The sequence below is a fragment of the Monodon monoceros genome, unplaced genomic scaffold (genome assembly GCF_005190385.1).
Source record: "Monodon monoceros isolate NGI ecotype Baffin Bay Population unplaced genomic scaffold, NGI_Narwhal_1 Super_Scaffold_12, whole genome shotgun sequence".
Classification (NCBI taxonomy): domain Eukaryota; kingdom Metazoa; phylum Chordata; class Mammalia; order Artiodactyla; family Monodontidae; genus Monodon; species Monodon monoceros.
The window spans coordinates 154,897,039-154,914,837 of record NW_021703768.1 but is presented as its reverse complement, the minus strand read 5'-3'; the positions used below and the strand labels follow the sequence as shown (position 1 = coordinate 154,914,837).

At 56.9% G+C, this 17,799-nt stretch overlaps 1 protein-coding gene across 2 annotated transcripts in view; it reads right to left on the bottom strand.

Moving 5' to 3' along the window:
• Positions 1–1,167: 1,167 nt before the first annotated feature.
• OBSCN (obscurin, cytoskeletal calmodulin and titin-interacting RhoGEF) overlaps positions 1,168–17,799 on the bottom strand; it is a 158,108-nt gene continuing 141,476 nt past the window's right edge. The window contains exons 71-77 of one of the 2 annotated variants that reach the window (XM_029216329.1): positions 17,450–17,563; positions 11,286–11,453; positions 10,701–10,803; positions 10,219–10,348; positions 9,305–9,413; positions 6,180–6,222; positions 1,168–3,054 (exon numbers count right to left, since the gene is read on the bottom strand). In XM_029216329.1, the coding sequence (XP_029072162.1) occupies positions 1,929–3,054; positions 6,180–6,222; positions 9,305–9,413; positions 10,219–10,348; positions 10,701–10,803; positions 11,286–11,453; positions 17,450–17,563 (1,793 nt within the window). In that variant the 3' untranslated portion in view covers positions 1,168–1,928. The remainder of the gene's footprint in view (positions 3,055–6,179; positions 6,223–9,304; positions 9,414–10,218; positions 10,349–10,700; positions 10,804–11,285; positions 11,454–17,449; positions 17,564–17,799) is intronic. The other variant, XM_029216330.1, reaches the window with a different exon arrangement.

Below are 17,799 nucleotides of genomic sequence, written 5' to 3'. Positions count from 1 at the left end.
ACCCCAGCCAACCCTTCCCACCTTTCTGCTCCAGCCACACATTGGGTGCAGGAAGGGCCAAAGGTGGAGGCCCCTGAGAGAAGAAGGGATCCAGAGACTGTGACAGGGGAGATGGTACTCCAGGCAGCAAGCTCAGGACTGGTCCACCCACAGGGTGTTACACACATGCCCTCACAACAATGTCAGTTCCTATAGGGACAGCTGGGCCTGGACTCCCACCCATCACTCTGGGTGGCCCTTCAGTCTCAGCTAGTCTCATCCCTTCATCCTGGGGCTGGCCTTGCTCTGTAGCCCACTCTGGATCCTAGGGTACTGGGCCACCCAGGCTCAAGTGGACCCAGCCCCACAGTCTAGGGAAGCTAGGGACAGCCAGATGTCAGATTAGGAGCCATGAACTCCTCCTCAGAGGGTAGGCTGCATTCCTGCCCTCCCAGAGCAGCCCCTGTCCTCCACCCAGCAGCTTTCTCCCTTCCACCTGCAGCCTGGCCTGACCCAGACCATTACACTCTCACCTGGTGCCAGCCCCGGGAACCTTCAGACCCTCCTGTGTCTCAGCTTCCTGCCCTCAGCCTTCAGTGCAGCTCCCTCCTCCACCTGGCTGCCGTCCCCGTGTGGCCATTCAGAGATGCCCACCACCCCATTTCTAGAAGGTCCCCCTTTATGGAGCTCTTCCCTGCCCCAGAGCCTCTCTCCTGTTGATCTTCTGTATCCTAGGGCCCACCAGGCTGAAGAGGCAACTGGGCAGGCTGCCATCTGTTTGCCCTCTATGGCGTTGGGGCAACCATCCTGTCTTTCCCCATTCCAAGGAGGTCATCAGGACCCCTGACACATCACACCCCCATGTCTGTCCTGACAAAGGACCCAGCTGCACAGGAGGCCCCCAGCAGGAGCAACCGCTATGCGCTGCCCCAGCCACACTGTGTGCACCTGTCACCAGCCCCTTAGCCCACATGTGAGCAAGCTGGCCAGGCGAACTATCACGTCTCCACGCAGGATCCCCAGGACTAGCCAGGACCCACAGGTCGATGCTGAGGGTCCACCCAGGGCTGTCAATGGAAAGGGCCTGGGCTGTCCACTGGTTGGTCTCCAGGGCCAGGCCAGGAGGGCCCCTCCCTCCCGAGTCATCGGAGTCACCAGGTGGAGAAGCAAAAAAGAGCAGAGCAAAGACAGTGCAAGGAACCAGTTTATTAGCATCATCAGGGCCAACTGACGGGGGCTGCCTCCCACACAGAGACCCTGGTCCACCCTGTAGAAAAGGCCTAGGAGGGTCTGTAGAGCTGGGCCCCACACAGGCCTCCTGGAGACCAAGAAAAAACGTTCACGGGTAAGATGTGGCTTGGGGGAAGCCCCCTATCGAGAGGGAGGCTGGAACCCCCAGCCTGGGTGAGAGGCAGGGCTGTGCCAGGCCTGGCCACTGGGACGGGGGCCTAAGCCGGGGCAGACAGGGCCCATGTGGCAGCCACTGCCTCATGAATGGAGCAGGAAAGATGCCCAAGTGCCTTCCCTGTGTCTGGAGCCCCCGAACCCAGAGCTGCAGTCTGCGAGTCACTCCGGCCAGTGCTCTCAGAGCAGCTTCGGTACACTCTGAGATCACAGATGTGTGCAATGTCCTCAGCTGAAGACCGAGTCCTGTGAGGTAGGAAGCACCCAGGGAGGAAGGGGAGGGAGGTGTCCTGAGTTGTTGGAGAGCCAGGGCAGGGTCAGAGCACACGTGTCCGAGGGGTGCCAGCTCTGGGACTCTCCCCTGAGTTGAAAACCCAGGGCAGCTGTGAGGTGAGTTGATGCTGGTGCCAGGCAGGGTCCTCGGCCCCAAAGCCATTTGCCTCTTTCTGCTGCCCCATGCAACCACGGCAGCTTAGTCAGGGGTGTCCCAGCCCCAAGAGTCTCTCATCTCAATCCTAGCCACCCAGCTCCTGATGGTCCTGGCCTCAGCCCTGGGAGGGGCTGGGGTCCACGTCCCCATCCGGGCAAATGTGCAGGGTGACAGTCTCCCCCACTGTCCCAAAGCTGACCGTCTGGGTGGAAACCTCCGTTTTGAAGCTGCTCTGGCCACTGTCCACAGAGCGCTGAACCTGAGTGCAGAAGGATGGCTTCCGGGACATGGTACCTCCAGCCCGGGCCTCCTGAAAGCAGAAGGAGATGCCCCTGGGGCCAAGGTCCTGCGGCCGTGATGGAAACACCTCCCGGGAGCTGGGCATGCGTGTGAAGAAGCCAGGGGAGGTTTGGGAACCTGGCGGGAGCCCCACGTTGAGCAGGACGGGCTGCCCCACGGTGGGCTCGCTGATCTCTCTCTGAAGCACTGAGATTTCGCAGGGCGGGTCATCGGAAGCACTGGGCATGGGGCCGCTGCAGCCAAAGGTCTCCCCTTCCTGGGGCACGTAATCCTCCAGGTCAGCCAGTGTGAGTGCACGGCCGTTGTGTGTGAGGATCTTGGGGTCCCGGCCCTGAAGACCATCGGCACTCAGGGGCTCTTCTATCTGGTAGGTACCTCTTTCCTCCGTCTCCTCCATGGGTGCCTCCTCTTCAGCAGCCCAGGGAGGGGAAAGCTCAGGGGTCCCTGGCCCCGTTTCCACATGGAAGACTAGGGGCTCGCCAACACTGGCCATGGCTGGGGGCTCCTGGGTCAACAGCTTGTTGTTGGAGTTGTTTGTATTGGGGTCTCCTCCAGGCAATCTGCCAGGCAGTGTGGAGAGAAGCCCCTCCGAGCTGCCAGGTGTCTCTCTGGCCAGAGACGCGCCCGTCGAGCCAGTCTTCTTCACCCGAACTTCAATGGTCTCCTCGACCTCCACCCATTTTGGCTGGGGTCCAGCGTCCCCAGGCAGGGCTGATATGTGGGCCTCGGGCTCCGTCACGTACAGAGTGGGCACAGTGGGCCTCCAGCCTGGCTCTGCCTCGGGCCTGCAGGATTGGCTGGCTCCTGGCGAGGGCAGCAGCTCAGGGGCCAACAGGCCTGGCTTGGGCAGGCTGGCAGGGTGATAGGAGTGGGAGGGAGACTTGCTGGGGGACTGGCGTCGGCCACGGGGGCTCTTCACCACAGTGGTAATCGTCTCCTCTCTGTGGGGAGAGGGCCGAGAGGAGATAGGCACAGAGACCCACAGCCTCACCCAGCGCCCTTGCCATCAGCACATTCGGGGGCCAGCGAGAGAGATCAGGTTAATGTACAAGCAAGCAAGCGGCGAAATTGCATAAACTAACTCCTACACATGGGCTTAAGCCGGATCTCCAGATCCCCATCCAGAGAACCAAAGAAACAAAGCACAGAGTCTCATCTGGCCAACCTCAGGCTCTAGTGTACAGATCTCAAAATGAGGGTTGAGGCATCAGGGGAGGCCCATGCTATATCACGCAGGTACCTCCAAACCCCAGACTGGTTCGTAACGTCATGTGTCAATCTCCCCTCCTTGTTTATGGCTGTCTCATTTTGGAGACACCAGCCCTCCTTACAGAGCTAATGAAGGGGTGCAAGCCACACAGCCCTCCTTGTTGATCCCATTGCTTTGTAACATGGCAGGAGGGTGGTGGGGGTTAGAGGGGCTCTCAGACGGCAGGTGCCTCAGTGATCCTCGGTTAGGGACAGGCTGGGCAGCTGATGCCGCAGGCGCAGGAGGAATGTCAGAGTCTTGACCTGTGGCCTGTGCTCATGGCCTGCAGGTCTGGGGATGTGAGGCCCGGCAAGGACACCTGGCTCTAGGCATGGCTTGGCCAGTCATGGGCTGTGTGACCTCAGACAAGTCCGCCTCCCTCCTGGGCTCCATTTCCCAAAACAGGAGGGGGATGGAAGGGGAAGAGGAGATAGAACTCAAGTCCATTTGCTCGTGAGTGTGCATGGGGCGCTGGCCAGGGACCTTGCAGCAATTCTGGGGGATGGGTCTGACCCCCTTTTACAGGTGCAGACAAGGATGAAAAGGGCTCGAAACTTGCCCAGGGCCAAGAGTCAGAAGCCCACCAGTCAGCCCAGGCCTTCCTATGCCAACCAGTACACCTGACCTTGCCAGGTGCTGAGGGTGCAATGAGTAATAGGCAGGGAGCAGGAACACATTTAGTAACACACAGCTCTCCTGGGCCCCAGGACCTGCATTTCCTCTCGGGCTCCGGCATGCATATGGTGACAACTCAGTGCTGTCACCAGCTGCCTGCAATGACTAGGACTTTGTCTGTCTCTTGTTCAGCTTTGCTTTTGTCTAACTCACAGCTCCATACAGGAGGAGTTACTCCCAGGCATGGGCCCAGAGATGTGTGGCCACACCTTGGGGTACATAGCAAGCACAGATCCTGCCTTCTCCAACCCTCACCCGGTAAAGGGGAAATACCATGCCCCCTTAACTCATGGGGAAGCTGAGGCACGGAGACGTGGCCTACTCAGGGCCACAGGCCTGCCTTCCTGCTTCACGCAAGACTCAGTGGCACTAGGCTTGTCCCTGGGTCAGAGACTGCCCAAACCTGGGCAAGGCCCCATCCGCTGGCCTCACACTGCCTGATTTGCTGAGCCAAGACAGTGAGTCCAGTGGAACTGGACAGCTGGATCACTCCTCCTAAATGCACCCCCATGCTCCGCTCACTGCTGCCCCCACGAGGGCATGTAGGCACTCTGCTCTGAGGCCACTGGCACAGCACTTGAGGCTGCCAGGTGGCAGGGGTCTCTCTGGTACCCCTTGGCTCCCTAGAGCCCCTCACCGTGCCGCAGGCGCAATGTGTGGAGTGCCCTTGCTGGGATGCTGCGCCAGGCAGTTGCCTCTCTCCATTCCTCAAGATGAAGGGGTACACGCTTCCTTGCAGGGTGAGGGTTGCTACCTCCCTAAGCCTGGAATAGACTGGACTTCAGGATGCCTCGGGAGTTACCTAGTCCAGCCTCCCATAAGCACGAGGACACCCTAATGCCTCCTCAGCGGGGCTGCCCGGCCCCATCTCTGCTCCTTCATTTAGTCTTCCGTAAAATGTAAATAACAAGGCTCCCCTCATAGATGAAATGTAGAGGTGATCTGTGTAAAGCTCTGGCATGGTTGCATACCTCCAGGGATGGGACTTACTTCTGCCCCAGGCAGACCCATCTATTGTGAGGTGGCAATCTGCTTTGGGGGAGAAGGGAGAAAGTCACGGAAGGGTTAACCTAGGAGCTTATCAAGACGGGATTCTCCAGCAATATCACCACCTGCAGGCACCTATAGGAGGTCTCATGCCTATGGGGAATTAAGAGGTTCCCCATCCTGGAGCCTCCCAGTCCCCTGGCTTTAGGAAATCATAGTCTTTCTTCCTCCTGGATTTTACAAGCTCTTCCACCCATCTGCTTCACACATCTCCTACTGGAAGTCCTTCCAGATTATCCAGGTCAAAACCAATCCTGCCTTCTGTGGGTTCACCTAGCTCTGGACCTCTTGTATTATTTAATTATCAACAACATGTGTGGCTTTTCCTCAGCCTTGAAGGCACTGAAGGATGGAGAATGGGACAGTGGGTGTGGCACTGAGGAAATGAGTTCTCGGCTGGCTTCCAATTGTGAGCCACCCTCAGCAAGCCTCCTCTCTTCCCTGAACCTCAGTGTCCCCATCTTCCTAGTGTGAGGGCTGAGTTTGGAGACCTCTAAGGGCCCTAGAGCTGTGCTGTTCACTATGGTTATGCTATTTTAATTAAATTCAAAGTGTTGAAAATCGAATAAATTTAAAAATCTAGTTCTTCAGTCACACTAGACAAGTAGCCACATGCGGCTAGTAGCTGCTGTAGTGGGCTGTGTAAATATAGATTATTTCCATCATCACAGAAAGTTCCATTGGACAATGCCCTAGGGTATCCTAGGGTAGCATTCTGCCTCTAGTACACTGGGGGAAGCAGCTTTCAGTCCCTGCTCCCCCCTAACTGGCATGATTCTGGGTCCAAGCCCTGGGTGAGCCACTGTGACGTACACAGAGTAAGTCTACCCTGCTGAGGCAACGGGGCCATGAAAAGGGTACTTAGACCCTGGAAGAGACAGCTTTGAAGTGTGAAGGTAGCCAAGGGCCCAGGGGGAGGTGAATGCCCTGGGAGTATCTGCAAGGTGCTGGCAGTCTGCGTGGTGAACAAAGGCCATGTGGGCAAGCAGTCAGACAAGCAAGGGGCCAAGCTCCACAGGCAAGGTCCAGGGAGGTTAGTGGGCATGCAGGGAGCACTGCAGTCAGAAGGAAGGTTAGGAACACGCCTGCACTTACATGATGACGGTTTTCTTGGGGACTTTAGTCTCCTGCTCAGTGACTACAAAGAAAACAGTCGGAATAGCGAGGGTTACAGATCAGCCGGTGTTTGGGGGCTGAGCTATCTGAGTGGCATGGCAGTGTAGTAACCTGCTCAGCTTAGGAAACTGGATCCAAACCCTGCCTGACTGTGTGGCCCTGGTAGGAATGTCTCAGCTTAGAGTCCCAGGTCCCTCATCTTTGAAATGGAGGTGATAATGCCTGCCTTGAGTGGCTGGGGAATGAGGAGTTGTGATAACAGTGTGTCCCACGTGAGGGAAGAATTCCTCTTGAGGGGTTCTTGCAGGAGCTTCGAGGAGACTAAGGGCTCTGTCTAGGCTGCCCACACAGAAATCCAAGCTTTTCCTTCAGCCCATGTGCCCAGGGAGCCCTGTGAACTTGTCAGGCCTGAAGTTCCACTTTTCATAGAAACCGAGGCCTAGAGAGGGAAAAGGAACGGCCTGTGGCTGATAGCCAAACTGGGACTGGGGTGGCTGGTGCCTATTTCAGAAAAAAATCTAAAGACCAAAGGGCGTCTCTCCAGGGCAGAATGACTCCGGAGTCCTAGAGGTAGCACATCTGAGTCCTGTGGCATGAGACCACAGAAGTCCCTCTGGGAGTGACCTGAGGATGCCTGAGCAGGGTCCTGAGCTCTGAGTGAGCAGGGAAACCTAGGTCTTCCCATAGGAGCACCCCACAAATTCAACTCTCTCTTGACTTTCCTAGCTTTCCTCCTCGCTGGAGCCAGCAGGATATGGCCTGTGGTTCCCATTTTACGGATAGGGGACCCACGTCCCAGGGACAGGACGGGACCCATTGGGGACCTGGCAGCAACTACTCCCCACCATCTCGAGGCCTCTTCCTCTGTAGCTTTTGGACAGGGTGAGGCTTGGCACAGAGATGCCTCTCCTAGCCTTGCCCAGCTGGATAGCAGGCAGCCCACCAGCTACCAGCACCCATACATCTCAACAGTCCCTCTCGCCATCCTGTGGGGAAAATTGAGGGGAAGGCTCAAAAAAGTCAAGTGGCATGGCCTAGGGCACACAGCTTCCTAGTCCCTGGTCGATGGGATTTTCTGCTCTGTTGCAGTGCCACATAGAAAAAGAACTTCCCTTAGATGACTGTGGGTATCTTAACCTTGTCTCCAGTTAGATGAACGTGAAGTAAATGTACTAGCTGTGTCTGTATGGCACTTGGGAGCCACATTTACTGTGCGTGTTTGTGTGTGTCCATGCTAATATGTGTGTCTGCATGCACACGTGTGTGTGCCCATATGTGCTTGTGCAAGCTGCCTCCTGGAGAGAGGCGAGTCCACTGGAAGAGAGAATGGGATCCAGACAAAATATCCTGTGTGTTTAGACTTAGTCGGGCCCAGAGAGCACCAACTTGTTGTGGTCTGTAGGCCAAGCAGTGAGAGATTCAGGGCTCCTTGCCTCACCCTCCCTGACAGGGGCCTCATTCTGTTGCTTTTGGGGGTGGTGGCTAGGGCACCTGTGGGCTGCTACATTCCTGGCACCTTTGTTCCTGACCTAACCTGCCACCAGGTGGGCTCTGGGCTCCAGTGAGTACTGGCTGTGGAAGGGGTGCATCTGTGCAAAGTGCGGCTCCTGGCCCTGCGCAGTTTCACAAGCGAAAGGGCAGCGCCCCACCCCACAGGGCCAGCCAGGGCCCGTTCTGGCTGCAGAACCACTGGGTTAATGATGAAGCGGCAGGATAGGGTTAGGAAGCAGGAGGCAGCGGGCTCCAATTCCAGGGTCTGTGAAGACTGGCCTCTCCTCATGAGGCACGAAGGCCATTTCCGGCACAGGTGGGCCGCCCGTCCTCCACACCCTGTGTCCACGGGACCTTGACAGAGACCCATCATGACAATGAAGTAAATAGCTCTGTAGGACGTGCTTGTCACCAGTCGAGAGGGTGTGCTGAGGTGCATGCTGAGCCCTGCTCTGTCCGACGTAAGATGCCACAGGGCAGGATAGAGGTGCCGGCAGATGCCATGGGGCCCTCCGATGGGAACCGGCTTGACCAGTGCCCTTTGGGGCTTGAGGAACAGGATCCCTGCCCACGAGGGAAGGAAGAGTCCCTAGAGGGCGTCAAAGGCCCCAAGGCTGAGCTCCTGGGGCCAGGTGGCCGACTCTGTGAGGGTCCAGACAGACAGCAGCCCCTGCACATTGGGCCCTGGGAGGGATTGATCCAGTGGCTCAAGGCATCAGAGAAGCCAACTTTCAGGACTTGGGAGGACACATATCTCCCAGCCCATCCTACTGTGAGAGCTGCAGCTCCACCAGCTTTTTTGGTGCAGCTTCTGCTTGCATGCCGCCGAGGATGGGAGGCTCAACGTCGGTCCTGGCAGCCCCTTCCAGGTGAGGCAGTTCAGACTGGGAGAAACTCTCCCTGGGGCTGCTGCCTGCCCTGGGCCATCCCCGGGCTGGGCCCAGCTGGGACCCTGGAGCCAAGCGTGAGTGGAGGAGTGAGGCATCTTGCCACCCTTCACCTCCTGCCCGGGAGCACACAGCTCCCTGATGAGGCCCATTCTGCAGCCCAGGCCCCTTGCAGCCTGGTCCAAGCCAGGCCAGGGAGGCCAAGCTACGGCATTCTCTCTTTTCCTCAGCCAGCCCCACCCAGTGTGGAAGGATCAGGCCCCTGACACCTGTTCCCTCTCCTAGGAGCCAAGTTGGGATCCAGCAGCCTGCTTCTGTGGAGCCGTCCCTCTTACCATCCCTGCCACCCATCCTATAATACCCCTCCGACCACTGCCTGGCAGGCTGCTCAGGACCCAGGTCTGGGCTTTGTATGCACTTGTTATTCCCCCAGGGATGGTGAGCAGGGCTTAGGGCCCCACCCCAAGCCCCTCGGACTGCCCCTCCAGCCTTCCCCAGGCTCTGGGTTCACAGCCCACCCTCCTCCAGCCCACATACATGCTGCTCCAGTCAGGAACTGGCAACCAGTGCTTGCCCCTCAACCTCTGAATCCCCTCTTCCGTCCTTGCTTCCCCTCATCCAGGAAGTGTGCTCTGATTAGAGGCGTTGATGGTTTCACCCCACCTGGCGCTGCCCAGGCATATGGCGGGTCCAGCCCAGGCCGAGACTGGCAGAGGAAGCACTCACCTTCCACGGCAGCGAGCTGCTCCACGTGGTGCTGTTCTCGGGCCTGCAACGCCGGGCTCTGCATGAACAGCTCCGCGCCGCCCCGTTTGGAGCCCAGCTGGTTCACCAACTGCAGGGCAGACAGCAGAGGCTCACTTAGAGCCCGTGGCTCCCCAGGGTGGCTGGGCAGTCTCTTGGAGGCCGTACAGGCCAGCTGTAGCATGGGGGGCCCACCACGGCTGTTCCTAGAGCTGCAGAGCCTAACCACAGGGAAAAGGGTACTGGGCGAGCCACTGTGTCCCCAGCACTGACCAGGAGCTCCCTGTGATGGCGGGGACGCTATCTGCTCTGTCCAGTGTAGTGGCCACGTGGGCTCTGAGTACTTGAAATAGAAGTGAATCTTCACCTAGAGTTAACTTTAACTGATTTAAATTTAAATCACTGTGTGTGGACAACAGTGACCGAAATGGACAGCACAGGTCCAGAGCTGACATGGGTCCATTTTTTCCCTGAGAGCTGCCATGCGGAGCAGGCCCCACACCTCACCCATGAAGGCTGCCGGCAGCAACAGTAGCTAGCAGCCAGGAAGAACCACAGCCAGCACACACCTTCCCCAGACCATTGCCAGTTCCCCCCGGGCCACGAGGACTGAGGGGGGTCCACCCAGGGCCCGCCTCCTCCGTCCCTGTCTTCTCAACATGGACAGTGGGTGACAGTGGCCTGCTGTCCCCTCATCATGGACAGTGGGTGACAGTAGCCTGCTGTCCCCTCATCATGGACAATGGGTGATAGTGGCCTGGTGTCCCCTCGTCATGGATGGTGGGTGACAGTGGTCTGCTGTCCACTCTCTCATTGTGGTCAGGAATGGTGGTAACCAGGCAGGATCCCCAAGACAGGTCCCCTCAGCCCCCTCCCCCTGGGCCCACCCTCCTCACCTCACACTCATAGAGGCCCAGGTCCTCCTTGCCAGCTGCCCGGATCTCCAACACCAGCAGGCCGCTGTGGGGCTCACTCAGGGTCTGGTATTTGCCCCCAGGGGTCAGCAGGGCCCCGTCCTTGTACCACCTAAAGCCAACCCCGGGGGTGGTCAGGTGGGGTCTCCCCAGGTCCCCCGTGCTCAGGACCCTCCCCTCACCCACCCTGCAGATCCAGATGTCCTTACAGAGGACATCCCTTACATCCCTCTTGGATGCCACCCACCCAACATCCTCTGTCCTCCTCGCTGCAGCTAGAGCTGTGTTCGGAACGTGCTGCAGCCCCATCACGCTCACTTCTCATCGGAAAGGCTGAGGTTCTGTGTCCAGCCTACCCCAACCCAGCGAACGGGCTGCCCACCCTCATTTTTCAGGCAGGCAGGATGGCCCCAGGGCAGGCCCACCTGCCCACCTCCACCCTGGCACCAAGCTGCCTGGCCCACCTGATCTGAGGGTGTGGGACACCTTCGATGGTGCAGGTGATCTGGGCATCTTCTCCTTCCACAAAGGGCACTGCCCGGACCTTGTTCACAAACCGAGGCGGGACTGCAGGGTCCAGGGAATGTGGGGAGAGGGGAGAGAGACAGAGATTGAGAGATGGAGAAAGAGACAGAGACACAGAGAGAAAGAGATAGACAGATAGAGAGAGACACAGAAACAGAGAGATGCAGACAGAGGAACAGAGATACAGGGAGACAAAAAGACAGAGAGAGACGGAGAGATAGAAGGAGAGAGACACAGAAATGGATACAGAAATACAGAGAAAAAAACAAAAAAGAGATGGAGGCAGAGAGATGGACAGATAGAGACAGAGAGATACAGAGAGAGACAGAGACAGAGAGAGACACCATGACGGAGCAGGACCCCACGCCCACCAGCGAGTCCCCCGACCTCAGTAAGATGTTCACACCCACCCCCTGCCAGCTCCATCCACGGGCCCGTGCCCCCCCCATGAGGGCTGATACCCTTCCAATGCCCAGAGGGTGGGGCCTGGGCACTCACACTCTGGCCTTCCCCCAAGGGCTCACCTTGCACCAAGATCTTGCCCAGGGTGCTGGCATTGCCAGCAGCACTGGCTGCAAAGCACATGTACTGGCCAGAGTCAACACCAGTCAGGTTGTCCAGGATGAGGGCACACGAGCCATCAGGGTCTTCAATGAGGATGTGATGAGGGTCCACGTCCACTGGCTTCCCATCTGGAAAGGAGAGGAGGGCCGTCACAGAGGGAACCCCATCAGGGACAAGAGACTGGGCCTGCTTGGAGGTCACAGTCGCAGGGTTTGATGGAGGGGGCTGCCCCTGCAACACGAGAGCCAGTGTGGGTTCCCTGCCAGGGGTCTAGCCAGCCAAGCTGACCTGGAGCCCTGGATGGAGACGTGGCACACCACTCCCCATCTACTTCCCCAGACCTCGTTGGGCACAGTGTAGCCTCTTAAAGGCAGGCTTTTAGCTGGAGGCAGGGGCCGGGCTGGAGGACCCAAACCCAAGGAGAGAACATCTCCTTCTGATAACCAGACCCTCAATCACCTCACCAACGGTTCTGCAACTATCCAGGGGCCTCCAAGGTACTGACCCCACCTAGTAGACATACTCGGACACTACCCATTTCTTTCTTTTTTTTTTTTTTTTGGCGGTACGCGGGGCTCTCACTGTTGTGGCCTCTCCCGCTGCGGAGCACAGGCTCCGGACGCGCAGGCTCAGCGGCCATGGCTCACGGGCCCAGCCGCTCCGCGGCATGTGGGACCTTCCCGGACCGGGGCACGAACCCGTGTCCCCTGCATCGGCAGGCGGACTCTCAACCACTGCGCCACCAGGGAAGCCCCCACCCATTTCTTTAATCACTCTCATCCAAATGCCCATCTAACATGTCCAGCTGTAACACATTTCTTATCTGGGAGAGGGATGGTGAGATGTGCATCTTTCACTACAAAGAATTCTTTCCTCCATAAATATGTAAAATTTCACAGATGAACACTTTCCAATAACTCTGTACTTTCTGAACAAGGTTGTTTAAGTTATAACAGTTCATAAGCAGCACCTTGACTTCTGATTCACAGGGAACCTTAAGAAACAATTTAAAAATATATCCCCCCAAAAGCCTCCAGCTACCACCTCATTTCTCTGTGCCCCTGTATGATAATTCCAGGAAAGAGTGGTTCTCACTCTCTGTCTCCAGGTGCTTCCCTTTCCATCCTTTCCCAAACCCACACCTCTTGGCTTTCACCTCGCACACAAAACAGCCCTTGACAAGGCTACCGGTGACACTGTCAATCTGTGGTCAAATCTCAGTCTTCATCTTGCTGTCAGAAGACAATTCTCCATGGACTTCTGGGATTCCTGCACAGTCAGATCCTCTGGGCCAAGACACCTACCACCAGCACTGACACCCCAGGAGCCATCCAGGGCAGCAGGAACAAGCCCTCACCTTCCTTCCCTATGAGATATTTGCTTGTCTTCCAGGGCCATAAGTCACTTCTTGCTCTGGAGGGAAGGATGGGAAGATGTGCCAGTAGCCCCAGAAAAGCTCAGCATCTCCTAAAACTTGGGGGTTCTCTCTTGTGGTACAACCCACTGCATGAAGCTGACATCTGGTCCCTGGATGTGGAGATCAAGGCATGGGCAGCCCATGCTGCTTTTGCTGTGAGAAACAGCCTTTGTCTCTGACCTGGGGTCTTGTGTCTTTTGTTTGTATCTGGCTGGTAGGCTGGCTTGCTGGCTTGCAAGCCAAGAAACATCTCACCGTTTCTGATCTGCAATTTTGGCAGCGAGGAAGGGATACCTGTCAGAGACACAGCATCCCAAGAGAGAAAGAAAGTGGCCCGCGGGCCAGTTCACAGAACATGAGGGAGGTCCACAGGAATCAGTGGTGAACATACTGACCACACTTCACGGTCAGCTGGGCAGGAAACAGCTATTTGCTGTGAATGGAGAGAAACTGAGCAGGTGGCTGCAATCTGAGCACTGAGAAGTGGGCTCAGAGACAGACACTTGAATAGTGCCTTGGTTGATGTACTCTTTCCTTGCAGCGGGGACACTGTTGGTTCAGCCTCAGGTCAGCCCCACTTCCCAACAAATATTAGAACCCATGCTGAGTCCCAGGAAGTTTCCATTCCCTTCTTACCCCAGTCACAGAAACACACACCTACACTGGGTGCAAAGAGAGAGCCATCACCAATCCTGATGGGCAGAATGCAGGTAGGAGCAGGACTAGAACTCAGGGATGAGAGGCATGGGCACCAAACACGTGCAGCATTCTTTTAGAGTTAACAGTAAAGGACCTCAGTGTTTGCTGTGAACCCTGGCTCGGGACAACTCCCTGATATAGACAAACCTCTACGGGGAACCATCAATAGCTGGCACATGGGCTCGTGGCACCTGGATGGTGTCTAGAATGCTGGTGACACACTGGAGAAGGTGATCCAAAGAGATGTAAGTGCTTCCTGACAGGTGGCCCTGCCTCCTTGGAAAACTCACTCAGCCATTATGGGAAGACCCAGAAAGAGGATGGGAGGTGTTACCACGGCTCTGGGCCAGTGGAAACCCCTGCTAAGTGGACCCCATCCAAAAGGTCACCACCATGCAAGTTAAACCCCAGCCAGGCAAGGGGCACAGAGCCCCTGAGAACAATGTGATGTGGTTTTTAAGTCAAGCTAAAACAGATGGGATCAGTAGTGACAATCTTGCTGCCCCATTTAGGGCTTTGAGTGAGCCCAAAACACTGGATATTACTGAGCTATGGAAGTGTGTCTTGTTCGATCCCTGGCCCCTTCCTCGTCCTCCACCTTCACCTCTGTTTAAGAGAAAAATAATCAGAAAATGGGGCTTCCCTGGTGGCGCAGTGGTTGAGAGTCCGCCTGCCGATGCAGGGGACACAGGTTCGTGCCCCAGTCCGGGAGGATCCCACATGCTGCTGAGTGGCTGGGCCCGTGAGCCATGGCCACTGAGCCTGCGCATCCGGAGCCTGTGCTCCGCAACGGGAGAGGCCACAACAGTGAGAGGCCCGTGTACCGCAAAAAAAAAAAAAAAAAAAAAATCAGAAGTGGGCCTTCATCTCCCTGTGCCCAGAGGGACCAGAGGCCCTACATGCCCATCTGATATGCCAGGCACCTGAGGCAGGGGGAGAACTTAGATTTTGATGGCTCTGCTGGACACAGGCATCTGATTCCACTGATGGGATGTGAGCAAGGTTCCCAGAGAGCAGGAAAAGTAATGTCACCTTGGGGTCAAGTCAGGGTGCTGTGACTGTGGCTTCTACCTCTGTTCGGAATTCCCTGCTCCACACAAGGGTGGGGACACCCTACACTTGGATAGGTGGCTATAGGTCCTATATAGGCTATAGGTCCAGCCCAGCAACGTGTCACGTCCCAAGATTGCCAACAGGACCCCAGGAGGAGAAAGGAAGTTCCAGTCCTCCTGGGTGATGTGAAAGGAGCCAAGCTAACGAGAGAGGCCGAGTCCAAAATCAACAGCCAGAGAGAGTGGTGGCTGGCAGGAGATTGTCACCAGCCCAATCCAGTCACTGGTCCTGTGGCTCCAGCTGGCTTGGACAGGGTGGCTGTAATAGGGTCTGCTGTGCAGGCTAACAGCTCCTGGTGGGAGTCCTGGGCATTGCAGCCACCCGCTTTTCCTTCCTGCTGGCATGCAAGGACCAAGACCAGAGGTCCCTGCATTCGCATGGGCATGATCTCTAATACGCATTGCTGGTGCTCTCTGCTCCCTGCTGGCTGCCCCGGAGGGCGGGGGGCGTGGATCAGGACTTGGCCCTCTCCCCCGACACTCAAGCTTCCGCCAAATGAATGACATGTTTGCTGGCTGGTGAGTCTGATTTCTCCTGGCAGATGCTACTTTTCCTGGCAAAGGTTATGTGCTCACTGACCTTGAGATGTTGTGAACGCCCTGGCTATGTGGTTTGACACTTAACAGGCTATAGACAGGTGGGTTGAAGACACCCTTTCTTGGGTCCATGAACCATGGAGGCAAAGTGAGGCCACTGATAGGGCTCCCACCAGGGTTCCTGTGTGGAGCCGTTGCATTGCACGTGGCACTGAGTTGCCGTGCATGCCAGACAGGGGACTGCCGAGAGAGGCTCTGAGATGAGGGGGGTGCACATCACTTGGGGTGGACCCCCCCATCTGGCAGATGGGTGCCTCTCAGGGCCATCTGTGGTGTTTCCAGCTGAGATGCTGCTTTAGGTCGGTGAACGGCCAGCTCTGGCCACACCACATGGCTGTGTACGCTGCCTGGACCACCTGCGGTTTGAGAACCTGTGTCGTCTCTCACAGAAGCTGCCCAGCATGAACTGACCGTCTGACTGTCCCTTGCTTCCTCTACTCACTGGACACAGCTGTCCTCAGAGGGGTCAAAGCCTGCAAGCTGCTCACAGGGTAATGGTCAAGATGAAAGGGACAGTGGATTGTCTGGATACAGCTGGGAACCTGGGATCCCACTCTAACTGTTCCTGGGCATGGTGCATCCCTCATTCCCCTCAGACGCAGCCCGGCGGGCACACTTTCCTGGGGGCAGCCCAGCTGAAAGGTGGCGGCTGAGAGGCTCATTCTTACTTCTAAATAACTTTTATGGAATGGCTTTGTCTCTCTGGACACATCGTCACAGGTGCAAGTTTGGGGTGTGAGAAGGGATGGCAGGGAAATGGAGCTGCACTACATATGGGCTCTGTGAGGCAGCTGGGAAGGGAGCTCCACAGACGCCAGGACCCCACAGACCCCAGAAGGATGATCCCCAGGCTGCTGCGGGGGACCAGCTGCCGCTCCACTGACTCTGGCCTGAAGCTCTGACAGTGGGACTGGGACGGCCCCTCTTTCATGTCCCAGCAAAGTGCCCCTGCATGTCTTCTCCAGCCCCATTCTTAGCCATTCGTGGGTGAACAAATGCCCCAGCTGGTTGTGAACAAGCAGGACAGGAGGACTGACTTCCCTGGGACAGCTCCTCCAAAACCAGGACTGGACTCGGCTACTGGGACTGAACTAAGGATTCAGGATTTACCTGCCAGCCCGGAGGAGACCTACCTGCCAGCCAGGTGAGGCCTAGTAAGAGTATCTTGGTTTACCTGGGAACCTGGACCACGCCAGATGGTCTATGCCACACTGTGATTTAGGGTGAGGGCTTTAGGCCATACTGCATCAGCTTGACCTCAGAGGGGCCAGAGATTGAGGTCAGCCATGCAGGTAGTCAGCCTACGTGAATGCCCCAACAGAAACCCTGGACAACAAGGCTCAACAAGTGAGCGTCCCTGGTTGGCCACACTCCATGTGATGGCACACATCTGTACTGACAGAAACAGGCATGTCCACACAACTCCACTGGGGGGACATCTGGACCATACCTGGATCCCCAACTGGACCCCACCCCATGTGCCTCTTCCCTTTTACTGCAGTAAACCAGAACCCTGAGTGGAATGGCTCTGCTGAGTTCTGTGAGTCCTAGTGAATCACTGAACCTGAAGGCAGTTATGGGACCCCCAACCTCGCAGTTCGTGTCCAGTGAGAATGGTCTTGGGCTCCTGACCTCGGTGTTCCTGGGGACCCCCAAACTTTGCAGCTCCCATCACACACAGAGACAAATCTGAGACCCACACGGCAGCCCTCAAGGCCCAGCATTCCCCAGCCTCATTCCCCACTGCACCTGCCTCAGCGCCTCCCCCTCCCCTGTCCTTCTGGAGCCTGACTGCCTATTTGGAGTTCCTCCAACATGTCTGCATGATGAATACTCTCTGCCCTTCACTCTGCCTTATTTCTCTGGCTGGTCACAAATATTACACATTTGTCTATGTGCTTGTCATCTGTCTCCTCCCCTAGAAGGTCAGCCTCCTTGGACAAGGTTGATCTGCCTGTTCACTGCACCTTCCCTGCACCTGGAATGGTACCTGGGCACTCAGCACAAACATGTCAAATGAGAGCGCATGAGTGAGATTCGGTGGTGGGCAGAGTCACTGCGTCAGAAACACGATGCCTACCTAAGCAGCCTCCGCCTCTGTCCCACCTCATCCACCTGTGCACACTGGCCAGCCTGTCTTTGATTCAGGAACAGGAGACTGGAACAGGAGGCCTGTCTCTTGTGTCCAGCCCCTCAGCCAGACCCCACCCTGGATCCCTGGTCCCCTGCCCAGCCTGATTCCCTCTGGGCAGCTCTTGCTTGTTGCAAGATCAGTATCCACTGGTCCCCAAATGCCTACCTTTGTACCAGCTCACAATGGGCTTGGGTGTGCCCGTCACACGGCAGGCTAGCTTGACTGTCTCGCCCAGCTCAGCCGTGCAGTCGGCCAGCTCCTCTTCAAATTCCGGGGGGCCTGGGGATACATACACAGGGCCTGGAGCACTCACCCGTCCCCTCAGGTGCACACCTGGCAGGGCCAGAGCCCCATGACCAAGGATGTGGTTGCAACAGATACCACCCCTTGTGAGCCTTTATCCATAGTACCACACTAGGGCCTGGATGGGCATTAGGGTGAGCGACACAGGTTGGCTGTATACTGGGGAGTGGTAGGGACTGTGGAAAAAGAGCGCATGTTGAAATGGGATCCTC